The sequence below is a fragment of the Apteryx rowi genome, unplaced genomic scaffold (assembly GCF_003343035.1).
Source record: "Apteryx rowi isolate R43461 unplaced genomic scaffold, aptRow1 scaffold_425, whole genome shotgun sequence".
Taxonomy (NCBI): Eukaryota; Metazoa; Chordata; class Aves; order Apterygiformes; family Apterygidae; genus Apteryx; species Apteryx rowi.
The window spans coordinates 502,096-523,112 of NW_020450678.1; the positions used below are offsets into that span (position 1 = coordinate 502,096).

The 21,017-nt window shown below is 39.0% G+C and overlaps 1 protein-coding gene across 4 annotated transcripts in view; it reads right to left on the reverse strand.

Moving 5' to 3' along the window:
* DCLK1 (doublecortin like kinase 1) overlaps positions 1–21,017 on the reverse strand; it is a 245,684-nt gene that overhangs the window by 224,177 nt on the left and 490 nt on the right. For 3 of the 4 annotated variants that reach the window (XM_026076067.1, XM_026076071.1, XM_026076070.1), the window contains exons 1-2: positions 17,659–18,041; positions 7,059–7,405 (exon numbers count right to left, since the gene is read on the reverse strand). In XM_026076067.1, coding sequence (XP_025931852.1) covers positions 7,059–7,405; positions 17,659–18,034 — 723 coding nt within the window. In that variant the 5' untranslated portion in view covers positions 18,035–18,041. Of the gene's footprint in view, positions 1–7,058; positions 7,406–17,658; positions 18,048–21,017 lie in introns of those variants that run through there. The other variant, XM_026076068.1, reaches the window with a different exon arrangement.

The following is a 21,017-nucleotide window of genomic DNA, read 5'->3' on the forward strand; positions in this document are numbered from 1 at the left end:
TTGTCCTCTTAAACCATTCACCAAGCTCTCATTCATGGAAGAATTTTCTTCTACACAACAGCTTTGCAAAAAGGTGTTGAAATGAAGAGAAAGTAGAAAGAAGGAAATAATCAAGGACACATTTGTACTAAGTGTCAGGTGGCTGTTCAAACTTAAGTTTGATTAAAAAAAAGTTCTCAGCCTTAAGTTTTAGTAATTTAACCTTGTTAAGGAGAGATTGCAAAGATTTTTCAAGTGTTTGTGCAAAAATGATAGCCCCAAGAAGCCAYAGGATAAAATTATAAAATACCTTAGATTACCAATCAATTATGTAAGTTGTAATAAGCTGCATGCAGTACTGATTTTTTTTTTCCCTTAAGAGCTGTATAATTCATTTGCTTAGGAAAGACAAACGTGCTACAGAAAATCTTGAGGAACACACTTTTCCTTTCATGTTTCTTAAAATTCTGTCAAATGACTAAAGTTTCTTAAACCTCTTGTACTAACTAAATTTTAGAAGGATCAGAAATAACTCCATGAATCCAAGATCCATTACCACTTTTTACTGCTTTACTACATCATACCACTTCAGAGAAAAAAATACTTATTTATTCCAGTCAAAGAAAAGTTACTGACAATCACACCTTCAGAGATTAAAAAGAAAATCATTTCAGTGAACACAACAGCCTGAAAATACACACTGTAAAGTCTTCAAATTATTGAGTTTAGCTCCTTCAGTCAAAGACATGAAACAGTATCCTAATGGGACTGGGGAGAGGAACAGACAAAGTTTAGGAAGACTACTACTTTAGAGCATAATGAAAGAGACTCTAGCTATTGACAGAGAATGTCTCTGCTCCTAAGGACTGTGTGTTACTTGTCTTTTTCAATGACCATCAGTAAACTCACTCTTTTCTCCAGCACAGCAGCATAGCTATACAGTGCCATCAGAGAAATTTGCAAGTGCTTTTAAAAGCCTTCAGGGAGGGAGGGGTCAAAACCAAAAAACCCACCCTCCTAACCCCCCCAAAATAACAAAAAAATCCTAAATTTGGGATGGTTTCCTTTTGGTTTACCACTCCTCCCACTAGTCAGCAATATGCAAAYCAGAAGTTAATTTTATGAGAAACTCATCTTCAGTTATATCACGTGTTTAAAAAATAAAGCAAGTTCAGATATGAAGCAAAAGGACACTTATTCCAGTAATACTGAAAACTGAATTACCAGACAACTTCCTTTCTGCTGAGGCACCATCTGTCACACTTATGGAATATGATACTCAATCTTTGAGGAGTCAGAAATGACTCATTCTTAGAAAATGGCTACTAACTATACATGAACTCTCTAGTGAGTAGCTGCATATTCTTATAGGACAGTAACATCAACTTCTGTGATATTTAAGGCACACTGAAGCAGATGTACAAGCTCTCAGTCTTATTCAATTAATAACAGTTTGGCTTTCATGCTATGCAGAAGAGAATCTAAAGGTCAAAGAAGATGGAATTTTCTCTTCTTAATTTTCAAAGTAAATCTACAGTTCATAGGGGATGCCAATTCGCAACCCTGGAAACTCCTRTTGTGAGAGGGCTTTTAGAGATGGAGCAACACAGTTGTTGGTCTCAGTTTAATAGGAACCAAAACTAGAAAAATGAACGCACACACTGTTTTCAATTAGGAATGGGCTTCTGTTCACTCCTTTACAGAAGGCTTTCTTATTTGGTTAACAATTAAAATTGTTAGTCAATGTCATAACGTGACACCAACCCAGCCTACCCACAGTCACAAGGGCTCAAGGACCTATCATTGCTCTCCCCCCACACCAGGACAATTTCAACTGCCAGCAAACTGTCTAGAACCCTAGCATGTCTCTTAATGATTTTGAAACAGACTTTGCTGCTTCTCTTGTTAAATATATAGTACAATCTGTTTTGCAAAGGAAGTCCACTTTTCTCAGTGGAAGTCAGATGGATCTTTCAAGACCCTCAGAGCCTATCACCACCAGCTGAGATGGACGATTTCTAGTCTTTTTAGACTAGACATCAAGTCTAGACAATTTTTGTTTTGTTTTGCTTTTCAGTCTGTTTTTTCAAGAAGCATCATTGGGCTTTTTCCCCAATATTGAGAGCCCCCATACTTAGGAGAAGCCCCTCATCTTTGTCCCTCCCCCAAACCACTTCTAAAAAGAATATCCCTAAGTAACAGTCACTGTATTTCATACTTGTAAAACTAATTTTATTTGAAATAACACACACAAAAGGAAAGAGTCACATGGTGACTTTTATTCTGGTATCTCTGCCACTGACCGCTAATCTACCTTGAGTTGAATACATGGCATAACGAATATATTGAAAAATAATTTGCATGACTATCTACTTAAACTAAACAAACCACCTGTTCAAATAAGCAGGTCCCATTACAATGCAGATGTTTGTTCTTTCAAAAGGGAATGGGGGTCTTACAAGGTGATAAAGCACTTCTGTCCAAATTTTAGCCTTTGTCTAAACAAGCAAGTCGTAAGTGCTTTGTATAAATATACACATCACAACACTCCTAAAAACAGCACTAATTTCACATGGCTGTAACATGTGTCCTTCATAAACATTCTCCCATTTCAGTCTATGGTGGTGTTCTACAAGTACATCAGTATACAGAAACCAGAGAACAGAGCTCATGACACAGTGACCTGGCTGTAACTGCAAGGGCAGCTTGTATCCTTGATGCTTGCATTGTGTGTCCACACATTTCCTTCATTAAACCTTATTTTAAAGGCACAAACTAAAAATGACATCTGCTAAGCAAACCAAATTCAACTTGGCGCAGCTACAGTAAAGCAAGACAGTTCAGCTTCCTGTCTGCAGAAGTACCTGAGAATATTAAGTGTCAACACTAAAAATGTCTTTTCATCCACTTAAATAGCCTTTTAATCTAAAAATGAGTAATACTGTTACACAGGACATTAAAAAAAAAGACCCTAAGAGAACACCTTCATGATCTGAATTCCTACAGGAAGCCATTAAACATACTGATTCTATTTTTGCTTTCCTTGCACCGCAAAGGTGGCAAGGAGAACACTTCAAGACCTCTGTGTGAGTAGGTTTTAATTTTAGTAATATTACAGGTTAAGAGAAAAAGATTTTTCAAACTACCTAAAGGGCTTTGGAACAGGATATCAGGGCCTGAGCTCAGAAGTCTGTTTGAGAATCCCCCATAATCTCCACAATTATCAGTATCTTATAAGGAACTGATTCTATCTCTTCCTCTAAAAGACAAACAGCATCACTTTATCGTACCAGTAAAAAATACATCCATCTATTTAAACTATTCTAGACACAATACGAAGCCTATCCTGCTTTAAGGAATCATTAGTATTTGAACTGAGGGGATATACCAAAGTAAGGCCCCAAGTTGCTGTTAGATCAGATTAAATAAAGTTGTATCTTGGGCCCCTATCTGGGCTAATGAAATTACATCCTAAAGTTTCTGAAACACTGAAGTCAAAATACAGATCCTGACCTGAATTATAAGGAAATGCAAGTAATCCTATTATTTGTGATAAATACATTTTAACAAAACTAGATTAAGTGCATAAAATCCACAGTAACATCTACATAACACGGGAAAATGTCAAGCTACAGTCGCTGAACTGCCGCTGACCCAGTGAGACAAGATCAGTCAATTTTAGTTTTTCTTTCTTCTGCTACTTCACCATCAAAAAATGGGAAGGGCTACTGCAATACACCTACCTGATCAAGCACCTCAGAGTTCTCAGAAACACCAAAGCATCAAATGCACCAAGAACTGCTAAATTCTCCCTCAGGGTGGAAAAACCAACTGGACAGCATGGGAGAACTTTCTTCCTAACAAGTTAGGCAATTGTATCTTTTCTCAAGTACTGATTCTCCAAGCACTACCTCCATCGTCAAGGTAAGTTCTTTACATTGTCATCAGATTTTATAGGCCATATCACTTAAATTCTTTTCAATTCAGCATAATATTTAGTAGCATTTTTAGCCATGTAACAAACATGGCTAAAACAAAACATTACAACTGACCAGTCTGTTGGAGAGAGAGCATTTAAACTCAATGCCTAGTGTCAATATGGGACTACTTCCACCTAACACAGCTGCCCAGCTAAGACACTGACTCCTACTGCTTTCTTTTGATTAGCCAGAGGCATCAAATGATAGTACCCCACAACTGTATGCATGCCAATACCCCCTTGCCCACCCGCACTACAGTATATTGGATTCCTGTTAACTTTTGTCATGGATGGGCAATTCCTGTGTTGGCCTCATAAAATAACTCGCAAGAGAATGCTGTACAGAAAAGCTTTTCTTCCAAGTTACATGCCCAAATAATAATACTAGGAGAGATTTACTCTCTTATCCTTACAGTAAATTACTTTTCTTGGCTCAGAGCTTTAAGATTTTATTGCTTTAAGTTAGTGGTGAAAGATTTAATCACAGATTTGTTAGATTTAACCACTGAACACAGGGTTTTCCAGAGCCTTCCAAGTTCCAACAAGAGCCACAGTAGAAGTTCCCAACTATAAACACTACTGGAAAAAATTTTGGATTTACCAAGGATTTCCTCCCAGTAATCATTCACAGCTCGAGTTTAGCAATAAAGAAATCCATCATCATGCCCCCAGCACCATATGGGAGCTCAGGCTTTTGGCAGAGGAAATGGAACAGCAATTGCCTCGCAGAACAGGAAATCAATGACTTTCCCCCATAGGGATGAACAACAGGTTGCTCCTGCTGAGCGCAAGATCATTGATTTCCTTTTCTGCCAACAAAGCTGCTTTATTCATTCAGTGAACAAAGCCTCCATTACAGCTGGTTGGAGAGACGCACCTTCCCCCAAACCCTGCCCTTACCAATCCAGTTAGGCAGCAGGCTATGCAATTTCAACTGAGTAGACAGAAAGGGAGGAAGAGAGGACGTGTTGGGACACCTGGTCTCTTGGGACATCCTTTAGACATAAAGCTTTTAGGCTATGAGGTATTTGACAAATGCCCCAGCACACCACTGATTTAAACTCACCTCAAATCTCATGGTTTGACAAAGGATTCAACTGAACTGACAACATCAGGGCCAGGAACATTCTGGTCGTCCTCTCCCTTCCTCCCAGTAGTAGGATAGTGCTATTTATTTTCAGCATCAGAGATCAAGACCAGCATAAAGATATTTTGACAGTATAAGCACAAACACTAGAGAGAATTGGGAAATATGGGATGATCACATCAAGAAGTAAGAGTAAGCAATAAGGGAGGAGACAAACCATACAGATACCCTTCCAGACTGAATTTCTTCATAACTAAACTACAAAAGGCTTATTTACACAGCCCAGAGAACCTCCCAGTACAAAACAGATATACACCCTGTTTTTGAGAGGCTGCAACGGAGACTCTAAGAATTGGAATATTCACCCAAGATCTCTTGTCAAGTTCATAGCAGAGATAACTTTTGATCACTGCAGTTTTAAAATCCCAGCTTTTTCCTGAGGTTTACTAGTCTTACTGCTCCCTGAAGCATGAAGTAACATAAGAAGAACAGAAGTTGAAAGGTTCCCCAGACACATGCTTTATCCTTGAAGGACTGGAGGCAAAATGAACTCCATGTACAGACCATCTTTGCCCCAAGCCAGAGTTCCCAATGAGGCCACAGAAATAGAACCATTTAAAACTTGTATGCAGTCATCAAAAATTGAACTTCAAGTCTGTAACTGGTATCAGAGGTCACTGATCATAAAATGGCAGATGGAAGGGGCTTTCAGTCAATCCAGACTTGGCCCTGCTTTGAACCAGTGCTCTGAATAAGCAGCTTGTCCATTAACTTACCATGTCTCGGATCAGAAGATATTGCTGTAGCTGTTTCCAGAGCTATGTCTGCATATTATCTCCAGTAACTGCAGACATGTTAGATGCACAGATGGATCTAGCTGATGAAGTATTTGACTATACCAACCATATTTTGCAGCCTACACTGATATGGCTGCACGTCTAGCTATATCTAGGCTCAATGACTACAGATATTATGGATTTTTAAGCTGCAAAACAGGGTTACAATACAGTAGAAATATATCCTTAAGTCTCTAGTAGCTTCTAGATTTTCAGGGAGACTCTTTGCTCATTTCTCTGTGCACATTTTATATTTGTATCATTCCTTCAGTGTAAAAGGTTACATTTGTAAACTCTGATATCTGCCTTATTTCTCCAGAGTCATCATTGCTCTAAATCAATCCAGGTCATGCTGAAATTAGTCTTGTCCTTCACCAGGTTAACCGCTCCTCTGGTTTTGCTATAATTAATATACACTTGTAGATAAATTACGACTGAAGTGAAAGACAGGAAAGAAGTAGGGTTACTCTGTAATATTTGTTCTTCTCCCTCTGTTCTCAAGTTCAACAAGAAGCCTCTGGAATTCTGACTATGCCCCAATCTGATCAGTCAGCAAAAGAGACACTGCTTGAAGATGTTTCCTAGAATAAGTAAGTTACCTACAAGAGATTCCTCAATAAATGTGGGCACCTCAGAAAACCCTACCTGTTTTCCTGTGAAAGGGAAAATCCTCACTCACTGTTTCCTAAGCTCGTCACCTTCTTCATAGTCCATTCTAGCTGCAGTCCAGAATGATGAAAGTGATTCTTACAGCATAGGCCTGAATTTAGCATGGTGGAATGTGTCCTCACTGTTTGTTCATAGAGGTTATGGAAAGGTAAGTAAAATGACTCAAAACTGCTGCAAGAAAAAGCTGAAACAAGTTAACAGAAGGAGCTCAGTCTTCTTTTAATGTCCTTTATTCTAGGTTTCTGGCATGCATAGCTGAAACCACATTACACTTTTGACTGACAGATTTAGAGCTATTATTTATCATAAAGGGCAAGACCATCATTGAGGCCAAGTAATACTTCATGATACGTTCTTGAACTGATCACAGATCTGAAGTACATTTTAAGCTGTGGAAGGCCTGGTTCTACATTTTATAGAAAAATATAGTTCTAGTAATTTACACTTTTCCCCTTTAGAAAAATTCTCTTTTCTTCATGCTGAGAATGATTTGGATAAAAATTCTTACCTGTTTTCCATCTAGTGTGTACAAGCGTTTAACCACCCCTGAATCCAGCTTGATGGCATCTGTTATATCAGTAAGAACCTGTTCAAACGAATGTGCTGTCTTCTTGTTAAGCAGAATCCGGACTGCTTTACGTGGCTTCACTCCACTCCTGATGATAGTGACTAACTTAGGCCTAATGAAATCCTTATTCTCTTTCGCATCTGGAGTACCTCCTTTGGCAGTTGCAAGAGACTGCACTGAACGGGAAGTAGAAGTTGTCTTAACATTCACTGACCAGTTTGGGTTTACATTCTTCGTGTACTCCAGTTTCTTGAAGGGTTCTATTGAACCACATACATAGCTTTCCCCTGCAGAAACAAAAGCGCCAGACGAGAAAGTCAGACTGGGTGGGGGAATAATAATAAAAAATAAATAAAAACCCAAGGAGAATACCAAATGAAATCCTACTCAATTATTAAATATTATTCTTATCATTCTTGATCTACAGTGCATAAAATACTGATCTCCTCCCTTCTCAGATGCTACGGACTTAAAAAAAATACCTTAAGGATCACTCATCAACCATTAAAGAAAATGCTATTACAAAATCGCTTGAAAGCATCAGTTTTCTTTTCAAAAAAGACCATCTGAAGTGGGGACTGCTACTGTCAATAAGTGGCATATGTAGCTAATCAGCTTTGCAGTCCCAGTGCATTATCACAGTAGTCCTCTAGCATTCATGCTTAAAGGGCCCATTCCTAACAAAACAGCAGGCCCCAAACACTTCAGAGGAAACAGTATGAAACATTATCAAAAGTGATAGGTTACAAATAATTTTCTATAAGAAATGGATGAAAGTATCATAGTAAATTTATTAATATTTATTTAAAGCTTTAAGTAATATAAAACAGGATACATACAGGCAAGAAGACTCACTGTATTATTCTACTCAATATATTACATGGGGGAAGAAGGAAGGCAAAGCAGAATAATTGCAGAGTTCCCTCCCACTAAATTTACCATAGTTTCAAGAAAAAAAAGTTGTCATAGTTCTATCAGAGCATTATCTACAACAAAAAATTTTCAGAATTAACACACCCACTTATTTCTGGGGAACTAACATAGCCAGAAAATACCAGCACATCTGCCTTCAGCGTTGAAGCTAAGGTGAAAAGTGAAATGGCATCTTAATCCAGTCCAATTGCAGGTTGCTGCAAGAAGGGCACCCATCTCTCCCATCCGTTCCCTCATGCTCGCGTGAGGGACTGCACTGCCAGCAGGTGAGATTGTTGATCTGATAGAACATAAATGCACTAATAAAGACAAAATGAATACTGAAACAGCCAGCTGATCAAGCTCACCCTGTGGCTGGGGGGGGGGCAACACACACAAAACCCCGCAACACTAAATCCAGCAAGACAACACCTTTCGGCAGCCTGCAGTTAAGCTGGATTACAAATAATACAAAATCCCATCCTGAACAACACCACAAAAACATTTGAGATGTTTTAATTCTTCTGGGTTCAGTAGTTCAGCATATGCTAACAGCATAAGGATGTTTATGTTCGCATTTAGCCCAAGGTATTAAAACAAAAATGAAAGAAAAACAAAACACTACTTCCTATGCCAAACAGCATGCAAGAAGAAGAAGAAAAAAAGCCACCTCACATACACTAAAAGATAGACTTTGCTAATTATCCTTACCCTAAGAAAGAGAATTCAGCATTCAACACCTAGATTTTCTTTCTAGCATTCATTATTAAGATTTAAGGGCCCCTCACTCCAGCCCCACAAGAATACAGGGAATGCTGGCAGACACATGACGTTACCACAATTAGCACCGGGGCTGGGGGGTAACCATTGGGACATAGGGTCCCAGGATGCAAGAGGGGTTCAAGCCCTCCACTGGCACAGTTAGCATGATGCCTCAAAGGTAGAGATGAAATGGTAACTCATAATACAGCGATCACCAGAAACACCAGAAAGCCAGTGGAAGAACTCCAAGAAAAGATAAAGAAGTCAGAGCAACATGTGAAGATGGACCACTGAGCAGAAAAGAAAAGTACAATGAGATCACAAGATCAAGCAGGAATCATAAAAAGACTTTTATTTATTTTTTAAGCATTCTTTTAAAGCAGAACACAAAATACAAAGCAGGAGACAAGTGCAACATTCCAATGCTTGCTAGTAATCTTGTGAACTCAAGTGACTGCATATTTTGCAGTAACATCTTAAGTGTTAAGAAAGGAACCTAAGAGGGAAAGCTTCACTAAGTTTATAGGTAAAAGGAAGAATCTACCTTTTAGACTCATTCAGAGAGAGAGAGAGAGAGACAGACAGACAGACAGAGAGAGAGAGAGAGAGAGAGAGAGAAACAAAAAGGCTTAGCAGCAGTAATGATCCAAGAGTGACCAAACAGGACATATTCTCTTCTTTTTTATTCATGTCCCTAGACAGTATTTTTAGCACTTACTGTTAAATTACTACAAGGTCAGAACAACATGAATGCACCCTCCCTCCCAATACCCCATCTATAATGGTAACAAATTTAAAAAAGAAATAATAATAATGCTTTGTAGAAAAAACAAAGATCCTAATATGAACGGAACTGCACTCAATACAATAAATAGCTGTTTTATAAAATATTTTGCAGAAGTCAAAAAAATCCTGGATTCATGAGATTTTAGTCTCTTCTAACTTTTAAGATAACTTATTCTTGTCTCCATTTGAGTTGTAACATTTAAAAAACACTGGCAACCTCTTTCGGGGAAAAAAATATTTGGGGATTCCATGTTACCAGAGAAATTTTCCAGTTATTTGCATAAAATAAGATTATGTCCCAAAAAAGTGACATCATATTAAAGCTCACTTCTCAAAGGTCCATCCTTCTGGATTTCAATTTACATTTCACTGCCAACCTAGTTACTCAGGAACACATAACAAATGGTTGCAGCCATTGTATCCAGAAGATTTACACCTACTTTATTAAGAATTATGTTTTGTTGCCTTTCATGAAAGGAAAATATCCCACATGATTTTTAATAYCATCTATATGTAAAAGTCAGCTGGGTTCCTAGTGGATGTGTAATAGCATGTGTCAACTCCTGGTTACAAGATTAATTTTGTGTAAATGACCATGAAACAGACCAGTACAATAACTGAAGTGATGGGATTGTTTTAACATCCAACTGTCTTCCCCTTCTTCATTTCCAACAGTACTGCATACTACACCAATAAGATATTTGTACCAAGATACACTTCTTTTTTTTTTTCTCTTGAGGGGCATCACATTTAGCTACAGAACTCCCAGAAGGTAAAAGAATATCCAAGGCCTTCTAGGATTAAATATCTTTATTAGGAGCAATTTTACATAGCAAAACAGAAATACAAATTGCCACACACACCCCCCATCCTGTCACAATTTAAGACTTAACACTTGCAACACTCTGCTTCGGGGAAGTTAGTCTGGGATTGTAGTCAACACAGATGTTCCTAAGGCCCAGACCTGTAAGAACATCAACTAAATGGGCAAAAGTCCAACACCGTAAAGGTATCTCATCTCCTCTACAATCAGTAAACTCTGTTTTATGGTGATATTCAAAGTCTGAGGTGTTTCTAATATTAGGAGTACTAAGTGTAAGTTCAAGTTTCCTGAATTTAAGGCCCAAGCCTCACACTGACAGCAGTCAGAAATTTCAGTGTCTGGTCTAATCCTTTAGCTCTGGTAGTGTTTGTGTAAGGAGGAAGTCTCAATGAAAAGGACAAACAGCATTCACCTTGATTTTCATCCTCACTTCTTTTTCACAGTTACCCTAAGAAAGGGAAGACTGCAAAAAATTTTTTACAGTGGGCATAACTACTTCAAGGACAGCAACAAATTGCCTCAACACTGCAGAGGATTACTAATCCAATGGATCCACCTTCTGCTTAACTACTGCTTCCTGAAGAGTCTCTCCCAGCTGCTCTGATGAGGAGGCAGGGAGGTCTGTAGTCCTTTAGTCTCTCTAGTCCTCTCTAGTCCTTTAGTCTCTTTAGACTAAAACAAGGAAGCTCCTGAATCAGGGCCTGGAATCAAACAGGCCCACTGCAATCAGAGCAAGACTAAAACTATCAAGCACAGCTCTAAACCTTTCTTTTTTTGTAACCTTTGTCTACCACTGTCTCATGGATGATAACCTCACCACAGTGATTTGTGCCTGAGGGGGTGACAGCCAACACCAGCAGCAAGCTAGTTCCCCAGCTCCAGAGCAACAGAGAAACACACCTGTGAGAGGTGTCAGAACTTGAGCACAACCAACTCTTAATCTGGGTCTGGCCTAGGCACATAAAACAGCCCCCAAACACAGGCTTTGACTAATTGACAGCAGGAGGAAGAAGGTAACCTGTACAGGAAATAATCTTCAAACATTAGATGTGTAAGAAAACACAAACATGGAGAAGGGATCTTAAGCAGAACTACAGTAGAGACAACCTACTTAAAACATCTATTAGACTGCAGTCCCCCAAGGGAAGGGAGTGAGCATTTCATAGTGCAGTCATCTGTCACTAATGAAATCTTGACTCTTGATTAGAGTATCAATAACCATTAGAATTTAAAAAAAGGGGGAGAGGACATCCAGCTGTTCTGGAACATCTGAAACCTACCTAGGAAAAAAGCATTATTAAACACTAGAAAGTACCTCTTTCCTGACAGCCTCCCTTCCTCCTCACTTTCTCCCAGCAACAGTATAAATTAAACATACCCAACTTTACCTGGTCAGAAAAAAAGATACACAAAGTTTGTTTTCCATTTTTGAACCAGTAATCTCACAATTTAAGTTGTATGAGAGCTCAACACTTAAGAAAATCTAGAGTGTAACAAACAAAATAAATCTTAGTATTCAAAGGCTAATCAGAAAGCCAGTCCTGTAGAAGGACTGGTTTGTGCTAAAAGTAAAAGATAAAATAAAGCCTACTACCTGCAGGTATACTTCTGTCAAGATTTAATGCAGCTGAACCACTGGAACCATTTAACATCAGAAGATAGTTCTTCTAGGTCATGACAGAATATCATAACATGCCTCATGTTAAAAATATAATCAAAAAAGAAAATCTGTATGCAGAGTGGGTGCTAAGGAGACACTGAATCATTGCCTGTAAATACTGGAGCTTTCCCAGCATGAATGTCTGACTCCTTCTCTCTGCTGTATTGATATTAACAGTTTATTTGTTCTCTTCAGCTTGCTAATATTCTCATTACTAGAATGTCCTAGCCACTATCTCTTAAAAGAGATTATTCAGATTGCTTTTCTGGGCTGAAAGCAACCTAACCTAAAATGGCTTATAGAGAAGGTTCCATGAGCTGGCCTTAGCAGGTAGAAAACTCTGGAGAAGGAATACAGAGGCTCTTTGAATTATGCAAGCAAGAAAGGAACAACCATTTCTTGTTGGACAGCATGACTGCCACTTCATTGTTTAAAATAGTGTTGGTTCCTCATTTGAGGACATCTACCAGGAAAAAAAGATTAATCTATAAGCCCGCAAGAGGTGGAAGAACAGCAGTAAGCACACTTTGTGCCTCCTGCTGAGAATGCTCAGTGCAACAGTCATTCATTGTGGTCCATTTTCCCAATGGATGGAACAAAAAACAGACTAAGAGAACAGGAAAGGGGACTGACACCCCTATCATCCAGTGCAACAGCTATACACATCCTTCCTCACTTCCACCCCTTCGATATCATACAAGCAAAAGACAAAGGAACAACGCCTGGGGGGAAAGGACACAATTCCAACAATCCCTCACCATGCAGGGCAGACTGCAAAAGGAAGATGACCTGAACCAAATAAGTTATTACCTGATAGTTCCCAAATGTGTTACTTAATAGAGCAATAACCTAGTTAAACTACATTACTGGTGCCTTGTCTTTCTGCAGTGTCTGGAAAAATGCAACAGTGCAAAAGAAATGAAGTATCTTCAGGAAATAAATCTACCCTACCCATTTTCACCTAGCAATTGGATGTGCCAAGAAACTTCTAGAATTTGGAATAAATCAGATCTCATATTTTTAAAAGGACTTTCTTGTATTTTGATTTATAGATGGCACATCATTCTTTCTGCTCAGTTCAGACTGAAAAAAAAAATATATATATATATATATATATATATATATAAAAAATTTTTCCCCCTCTTCCAAACACAAGAAAAAAAAAAATGAACCACCACAGGCCCCAAGTAAAATGTTTCCTCACTGTTGGTACAAGCGAGATAGGCCTTGTACTTGCATAAAAATATCACTGGAAAGTACTTAGAACAAAAAAATCATGGGACCATCCAAAAAATTGTTTAGGAAGACACACTGCATATCATCTGGCTAATGGGCGAATCTTCTCAAGTTCATCAAATAATGAAATAAACAGTGCCAGAAAGTCTAACAATCCTCAGCCATTTCATGCAACAGGATTATTCAGCTGTTTGTTTATTAGACCATATAAGAATTGCAGATATTTCTGCCACAGGATCCAGTCTAAGCTTCACTAACTTTGATAGACCTGGATAAAGTCCATGCTAAATATCCAGTGTAAATCCAATCCTATGAACAGATGTCTACACAGATCCAGCTCTACTAGCATTTAAACAGACACTTTACTATTATTATTTTGATAGTGCATTACATATGTTTATGCATCTTTCCAGCCCATCAGTTCCTAACTGCTGAGGTCAGCAAGACTCAGAAGAGCATTAGCTACAGAGCACATCAGACACCAGGTCAATCAGTTCCCATGGGCTGATGAGGTTGGGCTCCTCACCGCCACTGCTGGAGCAGGCAGCAGAGGTGGCAGCAGCAAGAACAGGAAGAGGGGAAAGCAGAGGTAAGAGAAATAAGGTGATAGCGGGAGTAGCAAGCCCCCCCMCACACACACACAAATGTTGGAAACTCTGCCACAGCCCACCGCTTTAGCCAGGAGACCCTGCTTCTGAATCCTCCACTGGCAGGCAGCTTTCCTGCTGCATCAAATACAAGCTGTACTGCCTCCACTTGGAAGACTCTTCAGTGTAGCCTCATGGGGTCCACCACCTCCTTTGGGGTGAGATTCCTATCTCCACACAGTTACTAGCAGTTATAGCCATTACCAGATTTTTTGAACTAGTACATTTGTGCTCTTTCAGACAGCTCCTTCAATTAGGATTACAGCTTTGAGATAATCCCCTGAAGACATTCATTTTTCTTCTTCAGATCATTCCTTAAAACTATTTTTACCACTAAGCCTACACAGAGTATGTGCATGCATGCAAGTCTTTATAATAGTTTGGCAGCGCACCAAATATTGACATGTGACAATACTGTTTCCTAGTACTATTTTGCCCATCTTGTGGTCTGGGGTTTTTTGGTTTGTCTTCGACTGCAAGTTCTCTGCAGCAGGGTTCATCTTTTGCGGTAGGTATTGTGGAAACCCAAAACAATTGATTCTGGTTCATACCCAAGACTGAGGTAATATTATAATGAGAAAGGGATGCAGATCTGGCTATGGATTGATTCTGTGGTCATTGCTTCATGAAGCAGGACCCCAAGAATAACAACTGTAAATAATATCCTTTATTTTAGAGTTATCTTGCTCACTCCAGTTTATTATTGTTCTTGTCACAGTGCTAAATGTTCTTGGGATAAGAACCACCAGTCCACCTTTGTCTTTGGTTTAAAGATGTTACACTAATTCTTGGAAAAGCAAATGTAATTAGTTCTTTTCTGAGACCTTCTTTACAGCTAGACAATTTAGTCTTAAGAGCAGCTTCCTCTTCATTGTTCCCAGAGGCTTTGATTACATGTTATACCAAGGGAAAAAGGCACTTCACATTTGGAAGCCATTCTCTAATAGTAAAAGGGTCCTGAACATCAGGTCTGACAAAAAGTAATCTGAACCTTTACATTCTTTCTTCAGCTAAAGTGAAAGGAGAAAGGAAGTTACTGAATGCATGGAACTTTTTACAACAGTGCATACCCTGTGTTATCAAAGCCCAAGAAATCCCACATGTCCCAGGTCTTCAAAAACATACAGGGAAGCCATTAGTTTGAAATAAAAGGAAAATGTGCTCACAGACCTCAAAACAACCAGCAGCACAAGCATACACACATGCCAGCTCTGAACTGTATGCAGGGCAGAATATTACTGATGCAAAACAGCTTCTTTACAACTTTTGTTCTGCTGGTACTACTTTCATGTAGGTCTATGCATTCAGCTCTTCGATGAAAGGCAGTGGCTATGTTTTCCCCAAGAACTAGTTGCTTCTCTGTCTTTATTCACCAGTACGGGAAGGGAGGAGTACAGTAACTTTATCATAGACATAAGAGGAAATAAGCATCATCAAATAAAGGCCTTATAGCATTTACCTGACAATGGAATCACTAACTCAGTACCTATGAAAATAGACTATTATCCAAATTCGTAACAGTCTCATGAAGTTAACTCATACAGCAAGGGAATAGTCTCATCACAAACAAAGCAATGCTTCACATTCCAATAGTTTGAGCAAAAATGTCATTTGGTGAGAGGCAAAAAAATTATGATTTTCCAGCTATTTAAACATAAAGCAGATCTGCAAGCTAATTAATGCTGTACCAGACTATCCAAGCTCTATTAAAGTTGTACAGTAAAGACTGGAAAGGGCTTACGTAAAAACCATCACTGCCAACTTGAAGCATACACAGGACAAGCGGGTATGTTCATTAGAACAATAAGGAAGAAAGTCTCACAGAAATAAAAGAAACCCCAAAGCCCTTCTTTTAAAATTAAGCTTATGCCTTGGTACTGTCATTCATTTTGACTGACTGATTCATAACCACAATATTATTATTCTCTAGGAAGACAAAATAAACCAAGCTGATCAGGTAACAGAATTTATTTCATCCTCTGCATTCTCTCTCTCTTTTTTTTTTCCTGCCCCCCCCCCCCAAGCTGGTTTTGGCTGGCAGCAAAAGACTGTGCAAATCAATATTGATATCAATGATACACGCTTCTTGGTGAGCATACCAATCAAATAGCACAATTATTTATACAGCTAATGAGAAGAAAGTATACAAATGCTGTTTTTAAACAGATGTTGATTAATATTGGTCTATCCTTACAGAAATTGATTTTCTCCACCAATTAAATACTGCCCTGAAAAATACAGTTCTAAGTCAGCCCTGGAATTCAAGACATAGATCTTAATATCTGTTTCCCTTGTTTCACTAAAACTATGGTCCTAACCATGAAAACTCTTACTTACATGGGCAATCCCACCACTCCAATTTTCCTCTTTTAGCATCTTCATGTTGTTCTCTATTCTGCTTTTTAACACAGGGAGGATCATCAAGAATACCTTCTTTTCAAGACTTCTCCTTAAAAAGCTCTCCTCTACTATGATACCTACACAAAAAAAACCTCAGTGGTGGCTGAACACCTGCTATACCAAGATCAGCTTCTCTTTCAAGAGCCTTATTCAGCATTAACAACTTCTCTCCCCAACCTACTCTGCTTCTGATCCTCTCTCATAATATACTGATACTGAAAATTCTTTCACCTATTGCTAAAAATGAAAATCATGAAGAAATTACAATCTCTGCTACAAATCTGAATGAGTTCTCCCATGGCTATAGCCACAGAGAGATGACGCTCTTTATCAGATTACTCACATAAGCATTAACAGACCCATGCCTTAGTTTACAGGGGTTGCCCATGGCACATTGGGGCCACAGCTAAGAGGGGAGAGACACCAAAAACAAAGTTGTTCAGGCTTTACCTCCTTTCTGCAGAGTCAAAGCTATGCCCCTTATCTTCATAGACAAAAACAACTTCAGTTACAGCCATGTACTAATTAATGCTTTCAGGCCTTACATGTTCTGATGTTTTATACTAAGAGATGTTGCCTAMAGATAGAATGTGAAGCCAATTACAGCCAGGAGCACTTTATGCCGAGTAACTGATAATGCTTTATGCTGCAGGTACAGGAGCCTTATTTAAGAGTAATATAAGGATGTCACTGGACCAGGGAAGAGGAAAAGGAAAAACACTACAGGAGAGAAAAAGGTTGAATCTATTCAAACCATCTACCCCAGCAGAGCCAAAGATACAACATTACTCTAACAGGTTGCCTACATTTATTCTACTGCATGAGTGGAGAGTACTTTACTTGAGGCATAATTACTTGTATGGAAGAGTTTGAGATCTTTACTTGAGAAAGASWSTYTTTTWWARRGGGGGGGGGGAATCCATCAGAACTGACTTTCTTGTAGAGGTGAAGATATCTGCTGATGAGACATATGAAAATGGGCACCATGGACCTTGTCAAGTATAACTGACTAGACCCTCATTGGCATTTTAAACATGCAAGTTCAGAATAAGCAGCAGATGAGGTCTTCAAGATCTAGGACTATCACCACTAGGTTAACAGTAAACAGTCAGACACTTTCAAAAAGAGAGAAGTAAGGTAAGGCAAGAATATTTCACAGCACAATTTAACATATTTGCAATTCAAGTTATACCACTGGAAATTCTTTTCTCTAACAATAATAAAAACAATACTATTACTCATTTGTGGAAGACAAAGAAGTTTAACAAACACTGATTCAAATACAACTTTACACCTCTAAATCTTATTGCTGACCTTCTACTAGCTGGTCCAAGGAGGAAATCTTCTTGGAGCCATCAATCGTGTAGATTGTTCTCACTCCCTGGGGCAGATTCACATTGTCAGAGAGAGTTCGGGTCAGATCAGCCAGCAGAGCCTCAAAGGATCTAAACCGGTCAGGGGAGATGGCATATACAATTCCTTTGAAATACCGGTCTCCATTACGATAGAAACGAACTTTCTTAGCTTTTTTCTCAGAACTGAGGGTCTGTAGAGTACGGGTTCGGTAAAAGCTACAGTGGGCACTGTGGGTAGGGCTAGGCAAACCATTTACCCGGGACCCTCTGCCATACCGCTGCGCTTTATCACGCTCATCAAAATGCTCCAGCTCCATATCTCTCCCAAAGGACATCCTGAAGTTCAATCTAAGGGATGCACAAGAGAAGAGAAAAAGTTTAAGAACGTACACATTTTAAGAGAGCTCATTTTGAGACTTCACKTTATATACAGGACACACACAGAAGACTTCTTTCCAAGTTCAGAAAAAAGCCTGAACAAAGACATACTATGTTCACATGTTCATTTTATAGCTCTCTTGTCATGCTGTAAAGCCTAGTTTATAAAAAGTTAGAGTTTTATACACCATAGAGATACCACTCATGAACCAACTGCTTAGCAATATGCAAACATTAAAAAAAAAGTGTTCATTCAAATTCAGTAAGACCTCTGAAACTTAGGTGGCAAAGTTGAACTACTGGAAAAAAAAGAGCAAACAAGTCAGCTTTCTGCTTTTTCTCATCTTACATTCAGGTGATATTTGAATCCTATTAGAAGTGACATAACCAGTTTGCATTCTAAACTGTTAGCCCCAACTAAGCTGTTTGCTCCTCCTGTGATCTCAGAAGTTACCATCTCAGAGGGGAATACTTGTTGCCAACCAGTAAGCAATTAAGAACTTCTGAAAGAAAGATGTTGCAGGTTGGTGAAGAGAATCAGGACTGTCACTACCAGTGAACTGACTTAATGGGTCAATTCCACTATGAAAAAGCCCTTGCTTATTCCAGTCATTGGTCTCCCTACAGCCTAAGCTTTGAAACAAATTACTTCAGTTGTCCTTGTGCAAATACTTTGCATACTCTAAACCAACAGAGGTGCTCAAATGTCATGAAATAAATAAGAAAGACAAAAAAGAAAAAAAAAATTAGAGGGAGTCATGAAACTAGTATTATTCAGTGAGCAAGCTACTTAAATGCTTTATAAAATTACCAAATGTATTATTAATACTCCAGGCCTAATTTTCAAATTGATCAATGCTGACAGATTCTTTCACCAGGAAAACTATCACTGAAGGAGTGATAAATTCAGTATAAGCAGGCAAATTAGCAATTTATGTCTTCCATGTTTGACAGCAGCAAGACACTTCAGTATGACCAATTCTGACCAAAATGATCCTGAGTGTTCACAGCTCACATAAATGGAAGCTCGCATTTTCTGAAATGAAACTATGGAGGTATATACTTGCTTTCCTTTCTATGACCAACGCAAGATTAATTACTACAAGTGGGATGTTAATCTTCATAAATAAAATGATTCCACCCCCCCCCCCCAAAAAAAAAACAAGAGAACATTAGGTTCAGAACACATTTCTTCTAGCTTAAGAGCCATCTACATTTGCAGTTATCTGCAGAATAGCGAAACACAGTAAGTTTATTTATAGCACAGATATACAGACCTAATTTAGAAGTGGTCTCTCTCATTGATTTCCAATGAAAAGAAAAAAAAAATAGCAAGCACAAGCTTTTTTCAACCACTAGTAATTAGGTGACCATTAGAAAAAATCCAGACCAGCCATGAAGCAATAAGAAGAAATACAGGAAAAAAAAAAAAAGACTTATGGATACTCCTTAGCGTATACAAGTTTGTATTAAAACAATGATTATACAGTTGGACCCTGATGCTGCAAAGCTGTAGGGGATGTGCTCAACAACTTCTTAGAGCTGTTCACGTGCTTAGCTAAAACAGGCACCTAAAGCTAACCACTGCAAGAGCAGGGCCTTGGCGGAAGTTATTTACCCTGGTTTGGTTACGGCTCACAGCTTATTCTGTTACACAGGCCTACAGGATCATGTGCTTATGTATACATGCAAGATTTACATTTGTAAATTCCTGGCTTTAAATCTACCTAATTAACATTTACTGCCTTATATATAGGAAAAAATAGATTCTAATCTACATCTTTCTACACCAGTGCACTCACACACACACCACTGGTTAGAAAAACAAGGAGATTTGCTCTGGCATTTCAGTGACATTTCTCTATGGGTTAAACAGAAAATATTACTTAATGGCCACACTTAGGACAAATATTATACCATCAATGTTTCTGTATAAAATATTTATTTGTAAGTGTTTGGCTTCATTTTTAATTCCAACAAGAACCATTTATTCAGGTTTAAACCATCCCAGGAGAACTCACAATTCAAAGACTATACCTCAGAAGCAACGCCCGTAACCAAAAAAAAAAAAAAAAAAGATTTCTCCTAGATCTGCTGTTCATTTGCTCAAATCATCTCAAACGGGGGGAAAAAAAAGGAAAAAAACAAGTTTATATGAAGACACTTTTTACAGTCTTTCAGCTGAAATAATTTTAATTATGGGGCAGGGGGGGAAAGCAGTGTGAGTCACTGCCCTTTCTTCCACTCACTTATGCTTTAATCAATAATGGCTATAATTCCCAATGAAGCTCTTTAAAACAGAAATAGAGCTCCCCTGAACAACCCAGCCCTGCCTTTCACAGACCAGGGTGTTCAAACCACAAGGTCAGAGCAGACAAAGAAATTCTAAATAATTTGATCTGATCAGATGTTTCTCTTATGCGTGCGTGTGTAAAAATATACAAATAAAATGAAAAGGCACACCCCTGGAAAACCACCATGCCCGACACTTTACACCCCCTACATCTGTTAAAGGGTTATTTATAATGCAGGTGTGGGTGAGCGATTACATAAAACAATCATTCCCGCTGGGCCAAAATACCCACCGCGATATGACTGAGACCCAATTTCAGATCATTCATAGACTACGAGACACACTGACTGCTAAGTCACCGGGGGAGGAAAAAAAGGCACGAATACAGGCGACAGCGGCTGAAAACAAGGGTTTATTCTGCTGGGTAGGGGAAACGTGTTTGAAATGCAACGAGGCTGCTGAAACCGCTTACGTGACACGAGGCGCCCCGGCTCCGCCACAGCCCGGCAGCGCGACGCGAGCCTCGCGGCGACGAAACGCGCTGCGCTTGTAGCGGGCAGCGCCAGGGCAGAGCCCGGCACGCACAGGGGCGCTCCCGCATGCCGAGGAGACACCCAGCCGCCAGCAGCCGCCCGCCGACAGCCCGC